This window comes from Abramis brama, assembly GCF_963993115.1.
Source record: "Abramis brama genome assembly, chromosome: 5".
NCBI lineage: Eukaryota > Metazoa > Chordata > Actinopteri > Cypriniformes > Leuciscidae > Abramis > Abramis brama.
In genome coordinates this window covers 41,209,422-41,230,396 of record NC_139967.1, presented here as the reverse complement: position 1 = coordinate 41,230,396, position 20,975 = coordinate 41,209,422, and the positions used below count along the sequence as shown (strand labels likewise).

At 39.1% G+C, this 20,975-nt stretch overlaps 2 protein-coding genes across 2 annotated transcripts; one reads left to right on the top strand and one right to left on the bottom strand.

Annotated features, from left to right (window-relative positions):
• The first annotated feature begins 7,703 nt into the window (after positions 1-7,703).
• scimp (SLP adaptor and CSK interacting membrane protein) lies at positions 7,704-17,910 on the top strand. The gene is made up of 5 exons (XM_084114794.1): positions 7,704-8,000; positions 9,151-9,262; positions 11,815-11,875; positions 11,963-12,045; positions 15,376-17,910. Exons 2-5 carry the CDS (start codon positions 9,151-9,153, stop codon positions 15,612-15,614), a joined length of 495 nt encoding a protein of 164 aa, XP_083970920.1. The 5' UTR covers positions 7,704-8,000; the 3' UTR covers positions 15,615-17,910.
• Positions 16,026-20,538, bottom strand: derl2 (derlin 2). Its single transcript, XM_084114793.1, has 7 exons — positions 20,377-20,538; positions 19,900-19,965; positions 18,846-18,919; positions 18,647-18,740; positions 17,411-17,606; positions 17,139-17,229; positions 16,026-16,495 (listed from the first exon to the last, which is right to left on the bottom strand). Exons 1-7 carry the CDS (start codon positions 20,467-20,469, stop codon positions 16,390-16,392), a joined length of 720 nt encoding a protein of 239 aa, XP_083970919.1. The 5' UTR covers positions 20,470-20,538; the 3' UTR covers positions 16,026-16,389.
• Between the last annotated feature and the right edge of the window lie 437 nt (positions 20,539-20,975).

Here is a 20,975-nt window from a genome sequence, read left to right as displayed (position 1 = left end):
AAACAACTCACAAATCATTCAGGAAATTTTACACAGCACAGCCCCAATAAAAACAACCAACCAACCAAACTGAAAAAATACTGAATGTACAGCTGGAATTGCCACTATACCACGATAGATAGATAGATGAAAGTTTGTGTTTATATAATGTATGTGTGTGTACATATACTGTATATGTGTGTGTGTGTGTTTATAAATATATATATATATTTATACTTTTATAAGTATAAATACACACACACACACACACACACATATATATGGATATATATATATATATATATATATATACAGTGAGGAAAATAAGTATTTGAACACCCTGCTATTTTGCAGGTTCTCCCACTTGGAAATCATGGAGGGGTCTGAAATTGTCATCGTAGGTGCATGTCCACTGTGAGAGACATAATCTAAAAAAAAATCCAGAAATCACAATATATGATTTTTTAACTATTTCTTTGTATGATACAGCTGCAAATAAATATTTGAACACCTGTCTATCAGCTAGAATTCTGACCCTCAAAGACCTGTTAGTCTGCCTTTAAAATGTCCACCTCCACTCCATTTATTATCCTAAATTAGATGCACCTGTTTGAGGTCGTTAGCTGCATAAAGACACATGTCCACCCCATACAATCAGTAAGAATCCAACTACTAACATGGCCAAGACCAAAGAGCTGTCCAAAGACACTAGAGACAAAATTGTACACCTCCACAAGGCTGGAAAGGGCTACGGGGAAATTGCCAAGCAGCTTGGTGAAAAAAGGTCCACTGTTGGAGCAATCATTAGAAAATGGAAGAAGCTAAACATGACTGTCAATCTCCCTCGGACTGGGGCTCCATGCAAGATCTCACCTCGTGGGGTCTCAATGATCCTAAGAAAGGTGAGAAATCAGCCCAGAACTACACGGGAGGAGCTGGTCAATGACCTGAAAAGAGCTGGGACCACCGTTTCCAAGGTTACTGTTGGTAATACACTAAGACGTCATGGTTTGAAATCATGCATGGCACGGAAGGTTCCCCTGCTTAAACCAGCACATGTCAAGGCCCGTCTTAAGTTTGCCAATGACCATTTGGATGATCCAGAGGAGTCATGGGAGAAAGTCATGTGGTCAGATGAGACCAAAATAGAACTTTTTGGTCATAATTCCACTAAACGTGTTTGGAGGAAGAAGAATGATGAGTACCATCCCAAGAACACCATCCCTACTGTGAAGCATGGGGGTGGTAGCATCATGCTTTGGGGGTGTTTTTCTGCACATGGGACAGGGCGACTGCACTGTATTAAGGAGAGGATGACCGGGGCCATGTATTGCGAGATTTTGGGGAACAACCTCCTTCTCTCAGTTAGAGCATTGAAGATGGGTCGAGGCTGGGTCTTCCAACATGACAATGACCCGAAGCACACAGCCAGGATAACCAAGGAGTGGCTCTGTAAGAAGCATATCAAGGTTCTGGCGTGGCCTAGCCAGTCTCCAGACCTAAACCCAATAGAGAATCTTTGGAGGGAGCTCAAACTCCATGTTTCTCAGCGACAGCCCAGAAACCTGACTGATCTAGAGAAGATCTGTGTGGAGGAGTGGGCCAAAATCCCTCCTGCAGTGTGTGCAAACCTGGTGAAAAACTACAGGAAACGTTTGACCTCTGTAATTGCAAACAAAGGCTACTGTACCAAATGTTAACATTGATTTTCTCAGGTGTTCAAATACTTATTTGCAGCTGTATCATACAAATAAATAGTTAAAAAATCATACATTGTGATTTCTGGATTTTTTTTATTTTTAGATTATGTCTCTTACAGTGGACATGCACCTACGATGACAATTTCAGACCCCTCCATGATCTAAGTGGGAGAACTTGCAAAATAGCAGGGTGTTCAAATACTTATTTTCCTCACTGTATATATATATATATACACACACACACACATTATATAAACACAAACTTTTATGTTAGATGTGATCAATCGCGATCAATCGATTTGACAGCACAATAATAATAATCTCATGAACTATTCACTAAAAGTCTAGTGGCCCTTTTTTTTGTATACACACACACACACACAAAATAAATAAATAAATACCTCAATGCAGAGGCCACACCCATACACCACTTAAAACCTCTAGGGTGTTAAAACCTCTAGTCATAGCCTACTTCCGCTATTCTGCATAGAACTGAATCAAGCATTTAATATGCTATGCTTCTCTCTCTCTCTCTCTCTCTAAAAACACAGTTGACTAACAATACACAGTCTCACAGACCTAAAGAAAAAGATATATTACATATTCACATTAAAATTAGCTGCCAGGAAATAAAAGAAATACAAATAAATAAATAAAAATATAAATATACAAAATGAAAATTACATACAATCAAAATCATGTTTTCAGCGCTTTTTTTGTTTGTTTGTTTGTGTCATTTTTAAAATGTGAAAAATTTGGTTTGCATTGAGCCCACTTTTTATGTATATGGTATTTTCCTAATAAAATAAATAACTGTATAACATGTTCTTGGCAGGAGATCAGGGCAGGCGGATAGTCCAAAGCAGATAGTCCAAAAGGCAGGCGGCAGAGAATCATGAATAGGGAACAGACTGGGTCACAACAGGTAGGCAATACAGAAATAAACGTTCAGAAATGCAAAACGTGGTAATACAAGACTTCACAAGGAAGAGTGGTGGAGAGACAGTTTATGTCCAAGAATGAGCTACAGCTGAGCAACATAATCAGTGCCAGGTACGGGGCTGATGGGAATTGTAGTGTGTGAGTGAAAAGTCAATATTCGGGTGAGGGAGCCCTCTGATGGTCAAAGGAGGGAATCACGGAGTTCGTCTCTGTGACAGAGTCCCCTCCCTGCGACAGAGCCCCCTCCCTGCGAGCGACTCCTGGCGCAAGGAGGCAAGCAACGCCGGGGTCTCCCACGTGGTCGAAGGGCCGGCCTCTCCGAATGGGTTCGGTGGAATTCCTCCACGAGATTGGGGTTGAGTATATCGTTAGCGTTGACCCAAGAACGGCCCTCTGGACCATAACCCTCCCAATCGACCAGATACTGGAGAATTCTTCCCCGGCGTCTGGAGTCCAGCAGTTCTCTGACCTGGTAAGCCTCCTCGCCCTCCACCATGATGGGTAGGGGACCCTGACCACTGGACACCTCCTCCCCCTCCTCATTTGGACCAACGACGGGCTTGAGCAGAGATACATGGAAGGTGGGGGAAATACCTAATATAATGATTAGGCAGGGCAAGGCGGAACGAAACAGGTGTGATTTGACTGGTAATTTGGAATGGACCCACGTACCTGGGACTGAGTTGCTTGCAAGGAAGCCGAAGATGTAAGTCTCTTGTGGACAGCCACACCCATTGACCAGAACGGCACTCAGGATCGGGACAACGATGACGATCAGCCTGTACAATTTTTCGGCGAATGGCGTGTTGGAGGTGAATGTGAGCCTGATTCCATGTCTCCTCACTTCAACGTAACCAGTCATTCACTGTCGGGACATTAGTGGGTTCTCCAGACCAAGGGAATAGAGGCGGTTGAAATCCCCAAATGCACTGAAAGGGGGTCAGTCCTGTAGATGCCTTTTGTATGGAATTCTGGGCGTACTCAGCCCATATTAGGAAGCGACTCCAATCATCCTGATGCTGATTGCAGTATGATTGAAGGAAACGGATGAGCTCTTGGTTTAGTCTTTCAGCTTGACCGTTGGATTGAGGATGGTATCCAGACGTAAGACTGACATTGATATCAAGTGACTTGAAGAATGCAGACCAGAGTCTCGACATAAATTGAGGGCCTCGATCAGAAACAATATCCTCTGGTAATCTATAGAATCGGAACACCAAGTGACATAGATGTTCAGCTGTCTGCTGGGCGGTAGGTAGCTTGGGTAGAGGTATGAGGCGGCAGGCCTTGGAGAATCTGTCTATGACAGTGAGAATTGTGGTGTGACCATTAGAGACTGGTAGATCTGTAACAAAGTCGATGGCAATGTGGGACTGGGGCGTTGTGGAAGGGGAAGAGGTTGCAGCAGGCCGGCTGGAAGTTGTCTTGATGGTGTCTGTGTATTGCAGGTTTGACATTGGTGGACAAACATGGTAGTATCTTTGCACAGGGATGGCCACCAGAATCGGTTCTGAAGGAGATGGATAGTGGCAGTAATACAAGGGTGACCAGAGCTGGGCAGAGAATGTACCTGTTCTAGGACTCAAATTCTGAGGGTTTCAGGTTCGAAGACTTTATTAGGTGGACATTCAGCTGGAATTTGGACCCAAGCGTTGGCCTGTTCAATTTCAGTCATAATATCCCACTGAACGGGAGCAACAGCGAGGTCGGGAGGCAGAATTGTTTCAGGATGTTGGGGAAATCGATTGAGCTAATACTGTCTGGAGAGAGCATCCGCCTTTGTGTTCTTGGACCCAGGACGATACGTGACCACAAAATTGAAGTGGGTGAAGAACAGAGACCAGCAAGCTTGCTTGGGGTTGAGTCTTTTGGCAGTTCGTAAGTATTCCAGATTCTTATGATCGGTTAGGACTGTAAATGGATGAGTTGAACCCTCTAACCAGTGACGCCACTCCCCAAAAGCTGCCTTTATGGCCAAAAGCTCCCAATCCCCAACATCATAGTTCCGTTCTGCTGCGTTCAGTTTTCTGGAGTAGAATGCACAAGGGTATAGTTTGGGAGGTGACCCCTGTCTTTGAGACATGATAGCCCCCAGGCCAGAGTTTGAAGCATCCACTTCAACGATGAAGGGGAGTTCGGGATTGGGGTGATGCAGAATGGAAGCAGAGACAAAACGTTGTTTGAGTTGTTCGAAAGACTGGGTGGCTGCATCTGACCAGTTGAGACGGTTGGCTCCTCTCTTTATCATAGACGTTAGGGGGTCGGCAACAGAGCTAAAGTTTCTAATAAAACGTCGACATAAGTTGGCGAACCCCAAAAAGCGTTGGAGTTCTTTCAAAGTTGCAGGCTGTGGCCAATCAAGAACTGCCCTGTTGTTCATTGTTTATATGTTAATATTGTTTATTTTCTAACAATAAAATGCAAGCAGTAAAATAAGTGTAAATCATAAAAGTAAAACCGTAAAACAGCAAGTCAAGATATATTAAACACCAAAGAATATAAATCCTATGAATCCTATGGTCTCGCTAGGATTCAGGTTAATTCGACTGAAGCGACATACTCCAAGTCGTGAAGGGCCATAGCATGGCTGTGTACGCAATAACTTGTGCTCTGAATGGCTTGAGGACAACTTTAGAGTTGTTAGGCCCAAACTCAAGGCAGGAAGCGCTGACGGAGAGCGCTTGCAAATCGCCCACTCACTTGACCGATGCTAACACTGGCAGGAGTAACAATTGGTTAAGCGAAAGTGGGCGCAGCTCAGCTGATTGAAGCGGCTCGAAGGATAGGTCCCAAGAGGGTATGGTACGAGGACGAGGCGGGTTGAGCCTCCTTGACCCTTTCAGTAAGCGAACAAGCGAGGGCTGAAGTGGTCCTGCAGGGTTTAGACAGATGAGCTACCTTGGATTTCTATTCAATAGCAGTGGGCGGACAGAGGTGCCCAGCCACGGCTTCCTCGAGAGGGGGCAGCTTCTCGTATCCTTTCTTCATGGTGCCGTTGATAGTGTTGAGAGAGTTGGATGTGGAAGTGCGTAGGAGGGCTGAGTAGGGGGCACGCCACTACTTGGTGAGCTCATCGTGAACTTCTGGGAAGAACGGCACTGCTCGCTGATAAGGGGCCTTTTGCTGGCGCCCCTGCAGGAACCATTCGTCCAGATGGCTGCGTGTGGGCTTCTCTGGGGCAGACTACTCGAGTCCGAGCTCCTCGGCGGCTTTGGAAAGGACGCGGAATAACTCGGTGTACAGTCCAGCTCTGTTGTCGCTCTGGTCTCTAGGCGGTAAGAGGGGGTTATCCACTGAGCCCGACCAATCCTCTGCTTCAGAAGCAGCCAATGACATGGTGTCATCATGAAGGTCCTCTTCAGAACCTCCAACGAGAAGAGGCCACTCACATCACACAAGGGGCACTAGTCTGCGCGGGTGAGGAGCACGGGAGAAATCTCTCTTTGAGGAGAGTGTGAGGCATGCGGGATTTGTGCCGGCATGAGCTCACTCATATCCATTCGCTCAGTCCTCTGGCCCTGCTGTTTCTTGCTCCGAGGTTCCTGGGAGGCGAAAAACGGGAGAGCTCGAGGGGCCACAATCGCGGCTCGACATTTGTATCAACGTCGGAATTTTGCAGAAATTTGCTCTTTTAATTGTCGCGGGATGGCCACAGGGGAATGCTGAATGAGCTGCGAGCAGCGCCAAGTCAGCTTGCCCACGAGTGCGCTGGAGTGTCAGGCTGTCTGCTGCTGTATTTGCTTGATTGCAGAGGAGAAGATTCAGCTTGTTGCGTTGCTGGGCTGGTCAACTGCGAGAAGGCTTTTTTGCAGTAGAATCAACGCGATTTGTGAAGATCATCGCTGAAGGAGAATAAATCTGAATCCTATGGTGAGATAGGCTGCTTATATAGGCAGATGCCCCGCTCCCTTTGGCGGACTCTGTGCTCGGCTTGGCGGGAGGTGCCCCCATTGGTTCGCGCAGATACGCCACATTACCATAGGCTCGTGCAGTTCCCACTGCTCAGCCAATAAGTGTGCGCAGATCACTGCACTGTTATGGCTGTGTATGGAAGTAAAATAATGCCAAATGTTTTTGAAACAAAAAAGCCTGTTGAATTGCTCTACTTGGAAACAAATATGCATTGAATTAACCATGCTTGCATTTTAATGCATTATATTTTTAGGGCTTGCATTTTTATGGGCTGAAATTCAACATGGTTGAATATTTAAGCTGTGAATATTTCAATTCAAAACATTTCAAACACATTTTCATTAATAGAAATTCAATAATCCATATTCACCTTTCATATTTCACTTCCAAAATATTCAAAATGTTTAAAAATACAACCTATAAGATTCAACAGGCAATTTTCGGTCCATTTTATTTCGCTTTACAAATTCGCTTCCACAAATTCAGTGGTTCAAATTCGAAAGTAAATTCAGTGGTTCAAATCCGACACTCAATTCAGTGGTTCAAATTCGACAGGAAATTCAACATCTACATCCAGGAATTGCAGGAAAAGTAGTAGATTACCGAGCATAATCTCCATCTGATGTAGTCGACCTCACCAGCAGGTGGTGCAAGCGCGTGTTGTTGACGAAGACCAACAGTTAGAGCAAGCCATTCAATTCATAAAAACTGATTTATAGAAATGTAAGTGTATTTGTGATTATTATGAGGGCTGTTTTATGTTTAGTTCAGTGTCTTCACGGTCCCTGTGTAGCCTACATGCATCTTTCTCTACCGTGAACTTGATTATAATGGTAGCCTATTCCCCGATGCTGATGTACAGATGTTACATTTGAGGTAGACATATATTTCCCTTGGTTGTTTACTTGCCTTAACTTTTTATCGCGGCGATGTGCTGCAGGTTTCCCTTATTTTATAAAAGGCTTCAATAATCTGAGAAAAAAGGAGTTTCCCCATATCTTCTAGCAGACGCAATACGAGTAAACGTTTCGAAAGTGAACCTAGAGGTCTATTCCACAATAAATAAAAAATAAATAAATTCCTGGATACAGAGGCCACACCTACTACATCATTCTAATCTACATATAGAAACCCATCTTTAAGATGACAGCGAATTATATGCCTGGATTCAGTTCTCTGAAGAATAGCAGAAGTACTATTCCTGTTTTACACCATAGCTCAGTCTCTCTCTCTCAAGTTCAACTCCCCAAACCATAGTCGATGTACAACTGACTAACACACTTCTGAGTCACACAGCAGACTTACTGCTTCTGTGGAAGAAGGGTTTGGTGGGTGGGCACTGGGCAGAGAGGCTAGAAGTTCTGAAGAACTTAACCTATTTAAAAATTCCAGATGTCTGTGACATATCTGTAATCCCCACTTTAAAGAATATGTGCAAGACTGATGTGATCTATACAACAGACAAAGGTAATTATGTTTTATCTTATTATTTTAATCTTCACAAAATGTGAATAGACATTATAGAATAGCTGTGCATGTAACACATTCTACTATTCTAATTTGTTGACATTCTACTAATTATAAGTAACTTAGAGTGTTGACTATCTATTTAATATCTGCTATTATTGTGATGGTCCACGAACAGGCATTCTACTGACTGTAAGTAACTTTGCAACTATATGTCAACTTATTCTACCAACCCGAACCCTAACAACTAACCCTAACGGTCTACTATCAATCTAATGAAAGTTAGTTGTCGTAGTTGCAAAGTTACTTATGGTTATAGAATGTCTAAAGTGGACCATCAAAATAAAGTGTAACCCGTGTACATAACTGCGGTTTTATTATGAAAACATAAATTCAAATAAAGTGTAAAATACAAGTTAATAGCATTATCAGTGTGATTTAGAATACAGAAATATATTATGCCAATTGTTAAGTTTGTGGTTAAGGCCATGAGTTCATTGTGAGATATAATTAGTCAATATGTGTTGCATTCTATTTCCTCACAGATATAACATTTTGGCTTAGTTTGATGTAAACCTTAAAGATCCCTTGTGTGAATCTGTACTTCAACAAATGAATATAATTAAATGTATGTATACCTGTCTATCTGTTAGTTTGTGTTTGTGAAGAGACATAACTATTACAGTAAATTAATCTCTAAATTAAGAAGAGGTCAGTGAAGTGAAACTCACTAAGCCAGTGCTAAGAAAAGAATGATGCAGGAAGTCGGTTAATCATATGCAAAACTTGTGCCTTTGCAGGATGAGTGCTGTGGGCATGATAGAGCTAGAGAAAAATGTTGTATTCATGTCATAGATCGAGATAAATCTGAAATATTACAAATGACAATTGCTGTATTCGTTCCCACATTTTGATTAGTCTTCTGCCATTAAAACTAGATTGTAAAAGCAATTAGAAGCATATTAAACAGTCTCTACCCAGGAAACACAGCTGACTGGAAAACAAGAAACTTCAAGCAATGCCTGAACTATGCTGAAAAGCAGAAGTAGCTGGAGTTTAAACCATTATTGATGTCAATATGAAACTAAATGCCCTTTATTTGTTAGTGATATATTTGAATCTGAACATTTTTCTTTGTTTCATTTCACAGATGGAGTTCTTACGTCAACACTTCTGGTCAATATTACTGCTGGCCATCTTTCTGGTGTCTTTGGTGATAGTATTAAGTTTCATTTTCATCAATATTTGCATCAGTAAAAGAGGTAAATCACATATGACAGGTTCTGTTCAGCCACACAACAATGTAAATATGTAGAGCATTTAATAAGAGTGGTTAGCCACAAATGTGAAAACTGTGCAGCACACTCTCAGAAAAAAAAGGTACAAAAGCTGTCACTGGGATGGTACTCTTTAAAAAGTTTCTAATATGTAACATTTAGGTACTAATGCACATTTGGGACCAATACCTCTGAGGTACTATTATGCACTCTTTAGGTACAAAGCTATTTTTTACAGTCTATGGTACAAAGGTACCTTTTGAAAGGGTACCGCCCCAATGTAACTTTTTTCTGAGAGTGAATGAAGAACTATTAAAATATTCATGTGATTGTAAAGCTGATTTTTAGCAGCCATTACTCTTGTCTTTAGTGTCACATGATCCTTCATAAAAAAATCCAATATGCTGATTTGGTGCTCAAGAAATATTTATTATGATTATCAATGTTGAAAATGATTGTGCTGCTTAATATTTTGAGGAAATCATAATATATTAGGATTCTTTGATGAAAAGAACAGCATTTATTTGATATTTTGCAACATTATAAATGGCTTTACTGCACTGATAAAATGATTCTGTGGTGAAATAAATACTACAGAAAAAAAGTAATTTCTACCTGAATAAGTTTGTTCTATTTTAGTACTCAATAGAAATTAAAGCGTAAATATCAATGTTATAAAATTAAGTAAAACCTACTCAACTTTCTGATACTGGTGTTCCCATCATGCTCTGGGGCATAAATCATTTCTAAGGTAGCATTTTTCATTGTTGCTATTTACACTGTTTTATAATTGCTTTTGTTGTTAGGTTTAGTAACTTGCTGTTCTGTGACATCTGAAGTTAATTTTCTACTCAAAATGGCACATTCATACTGAAAAATTATTCATCGAATGTTACCGGTTTTGTGTATTTTGTGTTCTGTGTATCTCTGTGTTCTGTAAGTGTTGTCTACACATTACCTAACGTATTATTTACTTCGATTTTCTAAGTAAAAATTAACCTTTAATTACATGGCTTAATTCAGTGTTATATTGTTTGAGTAAAATGTAGGCCTACTAGTAAGTAGTAACTAAGTAAAAATTACTACGCAAACTTTAACTGGCCAAGTTAACTTAGTTAAGTACATTTTCTTAATTCCATATGTGAAATTTTATCTGCCTGCAAAAGAAAACTTAAGTAAATTTTACAGTACAGGTCAAAAGTTTGGAAACAGTACTATTTTTAATGTTTTTGAAAGAAGTTTCTTCTGCTCATCAAGCCTGCATTTATTTGATCAAAAATACAGAAAAAAATTTAATATTGTGATATATTATTACAATTTAAAATAATTGGTTTTCAATTTATTATACTTTAAATTATCATTTATTTATGTGATGCAAAGCTGAATTTTCAGGATCATTACTCCAGTCTATCACATGATCCTTTAGAAATCATTCTAATATGATGATTCATTATCAAAGTTGGAAACAGTTCTGCTGCTTAATATTTTTTCATAACCTGATACTTTTTTAGGATACTTTGATGAATAAAAAGTAAAAAATGAAAAAGAAAAAAAAGAAGCAATTTTTTTAAAAATAGAAATCTTTTGTAACAACAATATACACCACTGGTCAGTAATTTGGGGTCAGTAATTTTTTTTCAATAAAATAAATTAATACTTTTATTCAGCAAGGACGTGTTAAATTGATAAAAAGTGATAGTAAAGAAGATTTATATTATTAGAAAATATTTTTTTATTTTGAATAAATGCAGTTCTTTTTAACCTTTTATTCATCAAATATATTAGGCAGCAGAACTGTTTCCAACACTCATAATAAATCAGAATATTAGAATGATTTCTAAAGGATCATGTGATAGACTGGATGTCACATGTGACACTGAAGACTGGAGTAATGATGCTGAAAATTCAGCTTTGCATCACAGGAATAAATTATTTTTTAAAGTATATTCAAATAGAAAACTATCATTTTAAGTTGTAACAATATTTCACAATATTACTGTTTTTTTTCAGTATTTTTGATCAAATAAACGCAGCCTTGATAAGCATTAGAGACTTCTTTCAAAAATATAAAAAAACTTAATGTTTCCAAACTTTTGACCTGTACTGTATATATATATATATCTATATATATATATCTATATATATATATATATATATATATATACATATATGACATATGGACATGTATAGACAAAAACATTGACGTAAGAACTCCACAGATTTAGTTTTTACACTTTTTACTCCATTATATAATGATATTATTGAAAAGGAAAACGTTAGTTAATTTAATAATGCAATATTAGTTTTAAGGAAATTATTCTAATTTAAAAGTGGTTTTGAAGTAGATGTTTGAAACCGACATACAGCTACAGGAAACAAGCATTTCACATAGACTTAACCTCATAGTTACTGAAAAATAGGCCGTGCGACCACTTCCTTATTATAACAGTTTGACTTATGTAGGCCTACCACTGTTTGATTAATTTTATTTAACAATTTTCATGTCATTACTTCAATTTTGTTTGCTCTTTTTCTAGCTGCTTGGTACAGTACACAAGCAAAGCAAAATCATTACGATGGCACACATTTGAAACAACAGTAAGTCCTGTCAAGGTCATTTAAGTCCAGATCTTTATTATACTCAAAAATGTGTTCACACTAAAATAAATGACTTTTCCATTACAGGGACAAACAAGTTTATCACATAAACCTTGAGAATGAGAAACCACCCTTACCTCCCAGAGATCAGTTCATGTCCATGGAATCTGGTCAGTTTTGTTTTTATTGATGCGTTAATTTACTTCACTCTATAGCCCTGCAATGACACACAGCTTTTGTAACATGTCTGAACTCAAGAGAATGAGAAGTCAGGGGTGGGTGAGATGACTTTCAAAAGCTTTTTTTAATTTAAAAATAAACAGAAAAGGCAGCTTTTCAGATCCACACAGGTGATCCGCGATTTGGTAGTCTCATGTAGCCAGACCTTCAGATTGACGGCAGAAGGTCTGGATTTCATAATAGATTTCATTGGCTATAGGACCACCCAGAGGCCCTCTGACTAATATGTAAAAGCAACTACAGTTCATTTCATTCAGCGTCATGTTCGGGGGCATGAAAATGTAAAGTCAGTGTTTCTACAATAACAGACCAAAAAAAAAAAAAAATCATTCAGGAATATCATGCAAATTTACTGCAGCAATTTTTTTTAAATAAAAATAATTGATCCTGATAAGCATTCATTGTCACAGTTTAAACACAACGACTTCCTTCTTCCATGAGGGGGATTGGTGTCACGATGGCTTTGTTTCTAGAGGAACTGTTAAAGAACGCAACATACACATCTCCCAGAAATCCTGTAGAATACAATCAGTCGGATAATGACTTCACATTTTGCGTGCCTCACGCCTGTTTCACACATACTCCGTTTGCAGTGCGTATTTTCTTTTTCGTACCCACGTTAACAGATTAGGTCTTTCACACTGCACAGTGTGTTGAGGCAAGTTGCAGGACAGTGGCCCTTCAGGAGCAGGTTTGGACACACCTGACCTACCGGATCGCTAAACATACTTTCTAGATGGTGCTCATCTATCTTGCTTCCCTCTTTGAGAGCTTACGGGTGAGGTACAGTACCGGGGGCTACTCTCCCTCGACCACCTGCGAGAATATGGCTCCCAGCACCACGTCCAGTGTGTCTGTCTGCAACATAAAAGGGAGATGAACAACTCTTTCTCAATGTCGAAAACTTGTGGTTGAGGAGGTGTGTCAGTAAGAGCAAGCAATGTGATGTGAAAAGGCTATCTCCCAAGCAAAGCAAGAGCAGTGGATGAGCAATAATGTCCTCCCATCTCCAGTGAACCTCAGCAAATGGTACAGAGAAGATCATACATGCCCCCTCTGCTCATCTCCTGCGAACCTGAAGGACATCTTGGTTGGCAGCAAGGTAAGCTGATGCAAAGGCGCTATACTGTACGTGGAGGCACACCAGGTGCTGAAGTATCTTGCAGTGTCATTGGACTCCAGACAGACCTCCAACAATGCCTTACCTCTCCCGTTATGATTTTGTGCTCCAGTAAAGGGGTTTATGGGGGGAAAGGGCAAGGGAGGTCAAAGTGAAGACCCCAGATACTGACCAGTTGGGTGGAGCTTGTGATTGGAAGCTTTTAGTTGACCTAAATCAGAGATTTTGTTTCCCACCCAAAGTAGTAGTTACCAATCTCAAACCAGACCTTGTGCTTTGGTCCTCCACACTTCGCACTGTGTATATCATAGAGCTTACTGTGCCCTGGGAGGATGCTGTGGAGGAGGCCTACGAACGCAAGACCCTTAAGTATGATGAAATAGCAGTCGATGTTGAACAACGTGGCTGGAAAGCAAAGGTTTGCCCTGTCGAAGTTAGCTGTCGAGACTTTGTTGGTAGATCTGTCATCAAAATTCTTAAGGACTTAGGAATCCTAGGCCAAGCACATCAGCAAGCTGTTAAGGCCCACTCCAGTGTCGCTGAACAAGCGAGTCGATGGCTCTGGATTAAGAGGAGGGACATTGGTTGGGCCCTGTGACAACAGAGGGACAGAGTGGGGTAAAAGCAGAGCTTTTAGCTCTGGAAGCTTCCCAACTGGAATGCCAGATGTCGCTAATGAGCCCTCTGGAGGTGTCATGGGCATTTATAATTGCCCACCTGATGACCCCAATGAAGCCTTGTACTTCCCTCCCTCTATCCCTTTCACCTCCACATCTGTTCCCCATTCATCTCAGGAAGCTGCAATAAAAGCAAGGAATATTACCATCTAATCCTAAAATGTAACTCTCATCCTCACATCCTTTTTGGTCTTAGGTCTCATGTCGGCTGCAATCTCTGCTGTCTTATTATTTTGGCAAAGAATAACACGCAGCCACCTGGTCCTCATCCTGCTTGATGGCCTGCGTCAGTAACATCAGGTAGTGGCACTGGACCCCTGGATACGATGCCACATGGTCCTCAGCCTGCTTGATGGCCTGCATCAGCAATGTCGAGTGGTGGCACTGGACCCACTTGGTCGTTGTAACACAGTTCGTTGTTATGGGAAGAAGGAGACGGGTCCTGGGCTGGTGTGGTTACACGGGGTCTGTGGTTGTGAGGCCAGTTGGATGTACTGACAAATTCTCAGAAACGCCTATGTAGACGGCTTATGGTAGAGAAATGAACATTCAATTCACGGGCAACAGCTCTGGTGGACATTCCTGCAGTCAGCATGCCAATTGCACGCTTCCTCAAAACTTGCGACATCTGTGGCATTGTGCTGTGTGATAAAACTGCACATTTTAGAGTGGCCTTTTATTGTGGCTAGCCTAAGGCACACCTGTGCAATAATCATACTGTCTTAATCAGCAACTTGATATGCCACACCTGTGAGGTGGATGGATTATCTCGTCAAAGGAGAAGTGCTCACTAACACAGATTTTAGATTTGTGAACAATATTTGAGAGAAATAGGCCTTTTGTGTGTACATAGCAAAAGTCTTAGAACTTTGAGTTCAGCTCATGAAAAATGGGGGCAAAAACAAGTGTTGCGTTTATAATTTTGTTCAGTGTATGTTTCACTTGTTATGTATCCAATTGTTTGTTCAATCAAATGCTTTCTAGAATGAAAATGGCCTTCCTTCAATACCACCCTCCTCTGACTAATAATTGTATATTGTGGCCAGTTGATGGTCATGACAAAAAGAATCAACACACACTCCACGCTCTCCCAGAAAATTAGGTGCTGAGACCTATATATCAATCCAAAAATGCAAAAAAGCTGCACTCTAAAAATCTTTTATTGTAAACAGGAGATAAAGTTAACAAACTTTTCGGCTGATGACGGCAAAGAGCCGAAACGTTTGTTAACTTGACCTCTGTTTACAATAAAATATTTTAGAGTGCAGATCTTTTTTGCTTTTCATGACAAAAAAATGAATAACAAACTCTTTAATACGTCATATTTTTTCCTACTTTAACAGGAGAAAAAAAAAGAAAAAAGTTTTGCTCTTCATGCTTCTTTCTCTCAGCATATTACATTAAGCAAAAACCCTCTGCAAAAGAAATGTAACCAATCTATTATGATATGTTCAAATTTCCAGTGGATCAGAGTTATGAGGATGTGGAGCCCGTGCCAGACTATATTGTGGTTGAGGAGCCCGTGCCAGACTATATTGTGGTTGAGGAGTCAACCCCTCCTGCACCACAACAGCCCATCTTCACGCCACACTACACCACAGTCGAGAAAAAAATCCAAGACCAAGACCAAGACAGCGAGGATTATGATGACGTTGAAACCCCTGCTAACCTCGACAGTGAGGATTATGATGACGTAGGGTAAAAGACACAAATCAACAGTGGCTCTACCTACAGCTGAGACACATGAGAAGGCCTAGAAACCAGCTACCATATTTCCTACAAAGTCCTATTCGACATATTTAAAAAGACGCAAGTACTAATAGCATGTAACCAGCGTTTACTTTCATTTATGTAAAGCAATCTTTCACTTCCCATTAGAAATGCAATACATCTTCCAAAACCAGCATTTTCTGTTGAAGTACCATATTGTTTGGAAGAGGTTGTGCAAAGATGTTGATGAAACTTCTTAAAATAATGAGAACTATCTTAATGCTTATAAATGATATTTTCATGTCTGATACTACAATATGCATTTTTGTTTTATCCCTGTAAATCTGTGAACTTGAACTAAATGATTTTTGTAAAACAACAACAACACACAATCAAGCAGTACTCAAAACTTTTTACATACATTTATTCTTAAAAAAAGAAAGAAAACAAGTAAAATGGTGACGATCAATAGATATTTCTCTTTCACAGCTGCTCGATTTGTGATCGCTGTTGTGCAGGGCAGCAACAGCAACATAGCAAAAGTCAGTTCTTTTTTTTCTTAAACCCATGCCCACAGTCAGAGGAGCATTATGGGCCTTGCAGACATTTCGAGGCAGATGATTTCTGTGCACACAAACTGCAAGTCTCCCCTTTGCTCGGTGAGTAGAGCTCATGTTCTTTTGTACACGAGAAACAAGTAGAAAAGATATTTTCTTTCTCTTGCTCTCAGAGATGTCCATTAATCGGCAGGCACGCGGGTGCTGAGACTAGCCTCCTAGTCGCTGACCCTCACCCCAGGCAAAGCCTCCTGGACGCTCCTCAGGGAGAGGGTTGTAGTTGGCATCTTCCTCAGGTGTATCAAAGAGCATCTTACTGGAAAGGATGAAAAAAAAGGGGGTTTTACTTCAAAGTAAAATATTAACTGGAGGTTTTTATTTTATTGTTTTTGGGATTGAAAGGATAAAAATGGCACATTGATGGCACACCAATCAACAGCTTGAGATCAGCACAATATTATGTTTTTGAAAAGAGTCTCTTATGCTCACCAAAGCAGCATTTATTTGATATAAAAGATACAATAAAAACTGTAATATTTTGAAATTACACTTTAAAATAACGCTTTTCTATTTTAATACATTTTAAAATGTAATTTATTTGTGATGCCAAAGCTGAATTTTCAGCATCATTCTCAACATTGATAATAATAAGAACTTCTGTTACCCGAGTACCAAAATAAGCATATTAGAATGATTTCTAAAGAATCATGTGACACTGAAGACTGGAGTAATAATGCTGAAAATTCAGCTTTGCATCACATGATTAAAATGACATTTTAAAATATATTCAAATAGAAAACAGTTCTTTTAATTTGTAGTAAAAATACAGTAAAAACAGTAATATTGTGAAATACTGATTAAATAAATGCAGCCTTGGTGAGTACAAGAGACTTCTTTCAAATGTTCCAAAACTTTTGACAGGATATATAGAAAGACATTGTGAAGACATTATTACTCACAGGATAGACGGTGTCCTCAGCCATCTGCCGCCACCTGGTTGGTTGGGAAACACATCCTCTAGAAAGTAGTACACGTGTCCCACTGCAATGCCTTATATTAAAAGGACAGAACATATAAACTTACAGTGATGTATACAAAATTTTTTTCCACATAAGTAAAAAAAAACATTACGTCATATTAAAATCTGAATTGATCATGAATAAAATTTGACCTCTTTGTTGTCAAAGAGTGTCGGCACAAGAAAAGTGAACAAATCACTATAAGTTTCTACCTAAAAGGTCCACAATGATGGAGTTTCCCAGCAGCAGAGAGAATCCCATGAGCACCCATGGGAGGAAGGGCGCCTGGAAATTCAAAAGGCCAAAGAAATTCATGCGCACGTTTGGGTTCCTCCTGCTCCAGATATACACCAACATGATGGTAAAAGCCTGACCTAAGAACACAAGATTCACAAACGTGCCAAATATCTGCACAACTATTAAGAAAATCACTATGTATTTGAGCAAAATGTAACACAAAGGCAATGTTTATGTTTAGAAGTCTTGAAATAAGGGAATATTGTATGTATATTTGACAAGTTTTAGCTGTTGTTTCTTCACATGATTTAATAAAAGGCAAAATGAGGTCAAACAGGATCATCTTTCATGGTTGTTTCTATATTTGTTTAAGTGTCAAGGTTAGAGTAAGAGAAACATCATCTCTGTAAAGCTGCTTGAAAAACAAACTGTATTGTAAAAAGCGCTATATAAATAAAGGTGACTTGACTTGAAATAGTATTTAAGTCAAAATTCTTGTAAAAATGTATTGTAAAATGCACTCTTCGATTTGAATGGCATGGCAGAGCAGCTAAGGCTATTCTTAAGGCCTGTTTAACACCAAGACCGATAACTCTAAAGATAATGATAACTATAATAGCGTCCACACCAGCGGTTGATATTGTTCTGTTTATTCTAAGTGCACGCAGTAGTTTTTAAAGCGAGCTGTTTAAAGCAGGACATGTTCTGATTGGCTGTCAAAGTCATTGTTCATCCGCTGAAAAAAAATTGTTCTGAAAGTGATTCCAACAATATCGTTTCTCTGTGACTATTTTTTAGTTGTGGTTTTGGACTCTGCTATTCTTTATATTTATATTTGTCCTTAGTGTGAACAGGCCTTGACGGCAATGGTGAGTTACTTTACCACAAATTACATTTTCTACAAATTGTATAAATAAAATGATTCAAAATATTTTAAATGTATGTACAATAAAAATTCTTAAGCTTTTTCTGGTAAGTTCTACAAGATCTCTATCAAACAAGAGCTTACCACGTGAAATTATAGAAAAAAAAAAAAAAAAAAAAAAATTATGTATGCGCCTGTGTAGAGAATTTCGAATGATCATTGTGAATAAAATGTGCTAATTAAATACCTAAACTTGCCTACATCTACATTTTAGTCTTCCATTTTCGACATCAATTGCTGTTCAATACAGAGAAATGTTTCTCTTTTGAGAAAACGTGAAGGATACAGTCATGAGAAGGCCACCGAAGAGGAACATAAAGACAAAGTCAGCGGTTCTCCCTCTGAAGGATCCCTCCTCCAGCATCCGACAGTACCGGTACCTGTGAGACTCAGGTTAAGGAACTTCAGACTCTATCCCTTACACACACTGCCACCTTCACAATCTACTGATTTAATATCAATATATTATGTTTGAATAAGGATACAAAAATATCATGTTGAATAAGAAGTTGAACCCAACCGGACCAAAAAACAAAAAGTTGGTTATTAGCCGCCATACCTATGGACACACACACACACACACACACAAATAAATTAGAATCACATGCTGCAATATTAACCCTAGAATTATTAACCCAACTATAGCATATTTGATACATGAATTTCCAAGGCCTCTAAATTATCAACATAAGTTGATAATCAACATTATCAACAAAAATATCACCATTTCCACAAAAACATATGGAAATGTTATCACATGCTGCAATATTAATCCTATAAATATGAACCCATACTGGATCATATTTGAAACATGAATTTCCAAGGCCTCTAAATTATCCATATGATCAAAACTCACAATCAACCTACATTCCTTGTCATTTGATTGCTAGTTTATACTTTTTTCAGTAAGTAAAAGGCCTTTTAGTAGGCTATAATTCTAAAAACACCCCTTCAGGTCGTGATGCATGTGAAATATTTACTGATTTTTATAAGAATAACTATCAAGATGAACTTTTACTGGACTGGAAAAATCACATGTTAAAAATATGAGTATCAAATTTGATGCAACAGGCTTTTGGGGAATTTGCAATTATCCATCTCTCAATCATCATTGTATTGCATTATGTTTTGCCATCCTCATATCCACAATACAATCTACAGACCTTTGATCATGAATCTAAGCATTTAAATATCATGCCACTAAGACATAGAGAGATGACATACTGAAAATGTATCATATTAAATATGCAGCTTATATAAGGAGTCTGTTAAAAAGATCTCACTGATTAGAGAAATTGCATATTTTGTTCAGTGTGGGCCTCTGAATAAAAGTATGATATTCTCAGTATATCATACTTTATGGGCCATAAAAGCCCGATGTATCAAAAAACAGACATGGAAACTTTTTTTAAAATTCTTAAAGTTTCAATAAACTGTTCCATTTTTTCTGACTACGATATTATTGTATATGTCAGGCTTTACATGGGCACAACTAAAACGAGGTACAAAACTCTTGAAAGAAACACAGATGACACTTGCCTGATAATTCCTCAATATTAAATCTGGGTTGAAGTAAAGCTGGAAAGGTGTGATGAGTTCTAATTGCTGTGAACACAAAGTAAACATCACAGTCAGATGCGCATGACAAACAAACAGTGCTTAAGGTTACATTAATACTACACTCAAATAACAACCGAAATCAAAAGTAAAAGTTACGTTACTTTTAGCAGCTCGTTTGAGGTAAGTCAGCTAAATGAATGTAAATGCATGAATTTAAGACATGAAAATGCAGAAAGCGCAACTGGAAGCCAAACTAAGTGATATGTAGACCTAGACCCATTACACTTAACAGGACTTAACATAAATACACATTTTACAGGCGGGTTTTACGTAAACGTGTCCTAATAACACCACAGCCAGTCTGGCACAGGATACCAGGTTTGTTTCAACTGTACAGGGACGAGGCCACGGATGGCAATAGCGCTTAAGACCCTAATATTCGTCAAATTTACTTACCACGGCTGCTGTAGTGAGTACGCAGGCGGTGGTATAAGCTCTAGTAACCACAGGAATCTGTAAATATTCCTGTCGGATTGTCTGGTATGCCATTTTTTGGAGGGACAACGCGGCTTCCGGCACCTTCTTGACACGTCATCACCTGGGCAAGCAAATGAAGGAGGCGGCTTTAGTTTGTGATGTTTCCAATTGGTCAGCGCTTTGTGAATTCACTGCTCTGATTGGTCGCCTGAAGTGTCGATCATTGCGTTGTCCCGGTCATTTGAAGAATGGCACTTTTTGATTTGTTGGTGAAGATTGTCAATAAACGTATGCAAATATTGTAGTGTATGTTGACAGTTTTACCTTTGGACTCCGTTATATGGAAACTCTACAAATATTATTCATAAACAATACTATATTTTTAGGATCGACTTGTTTAACAAAGGTTTCAAGTTTGTTACAGACATTAAATGAATCACGTGATCTATATAACGACACTGAATTTGATGAAATTCTTGGGATAAATGTAGCGTATCTCAAAAAAATAAAAAATAAATAAAATAAAATCCGTTCGTTGTGAAATAAAAATATGTAAAAACCATAGACTGTAAAAAAAT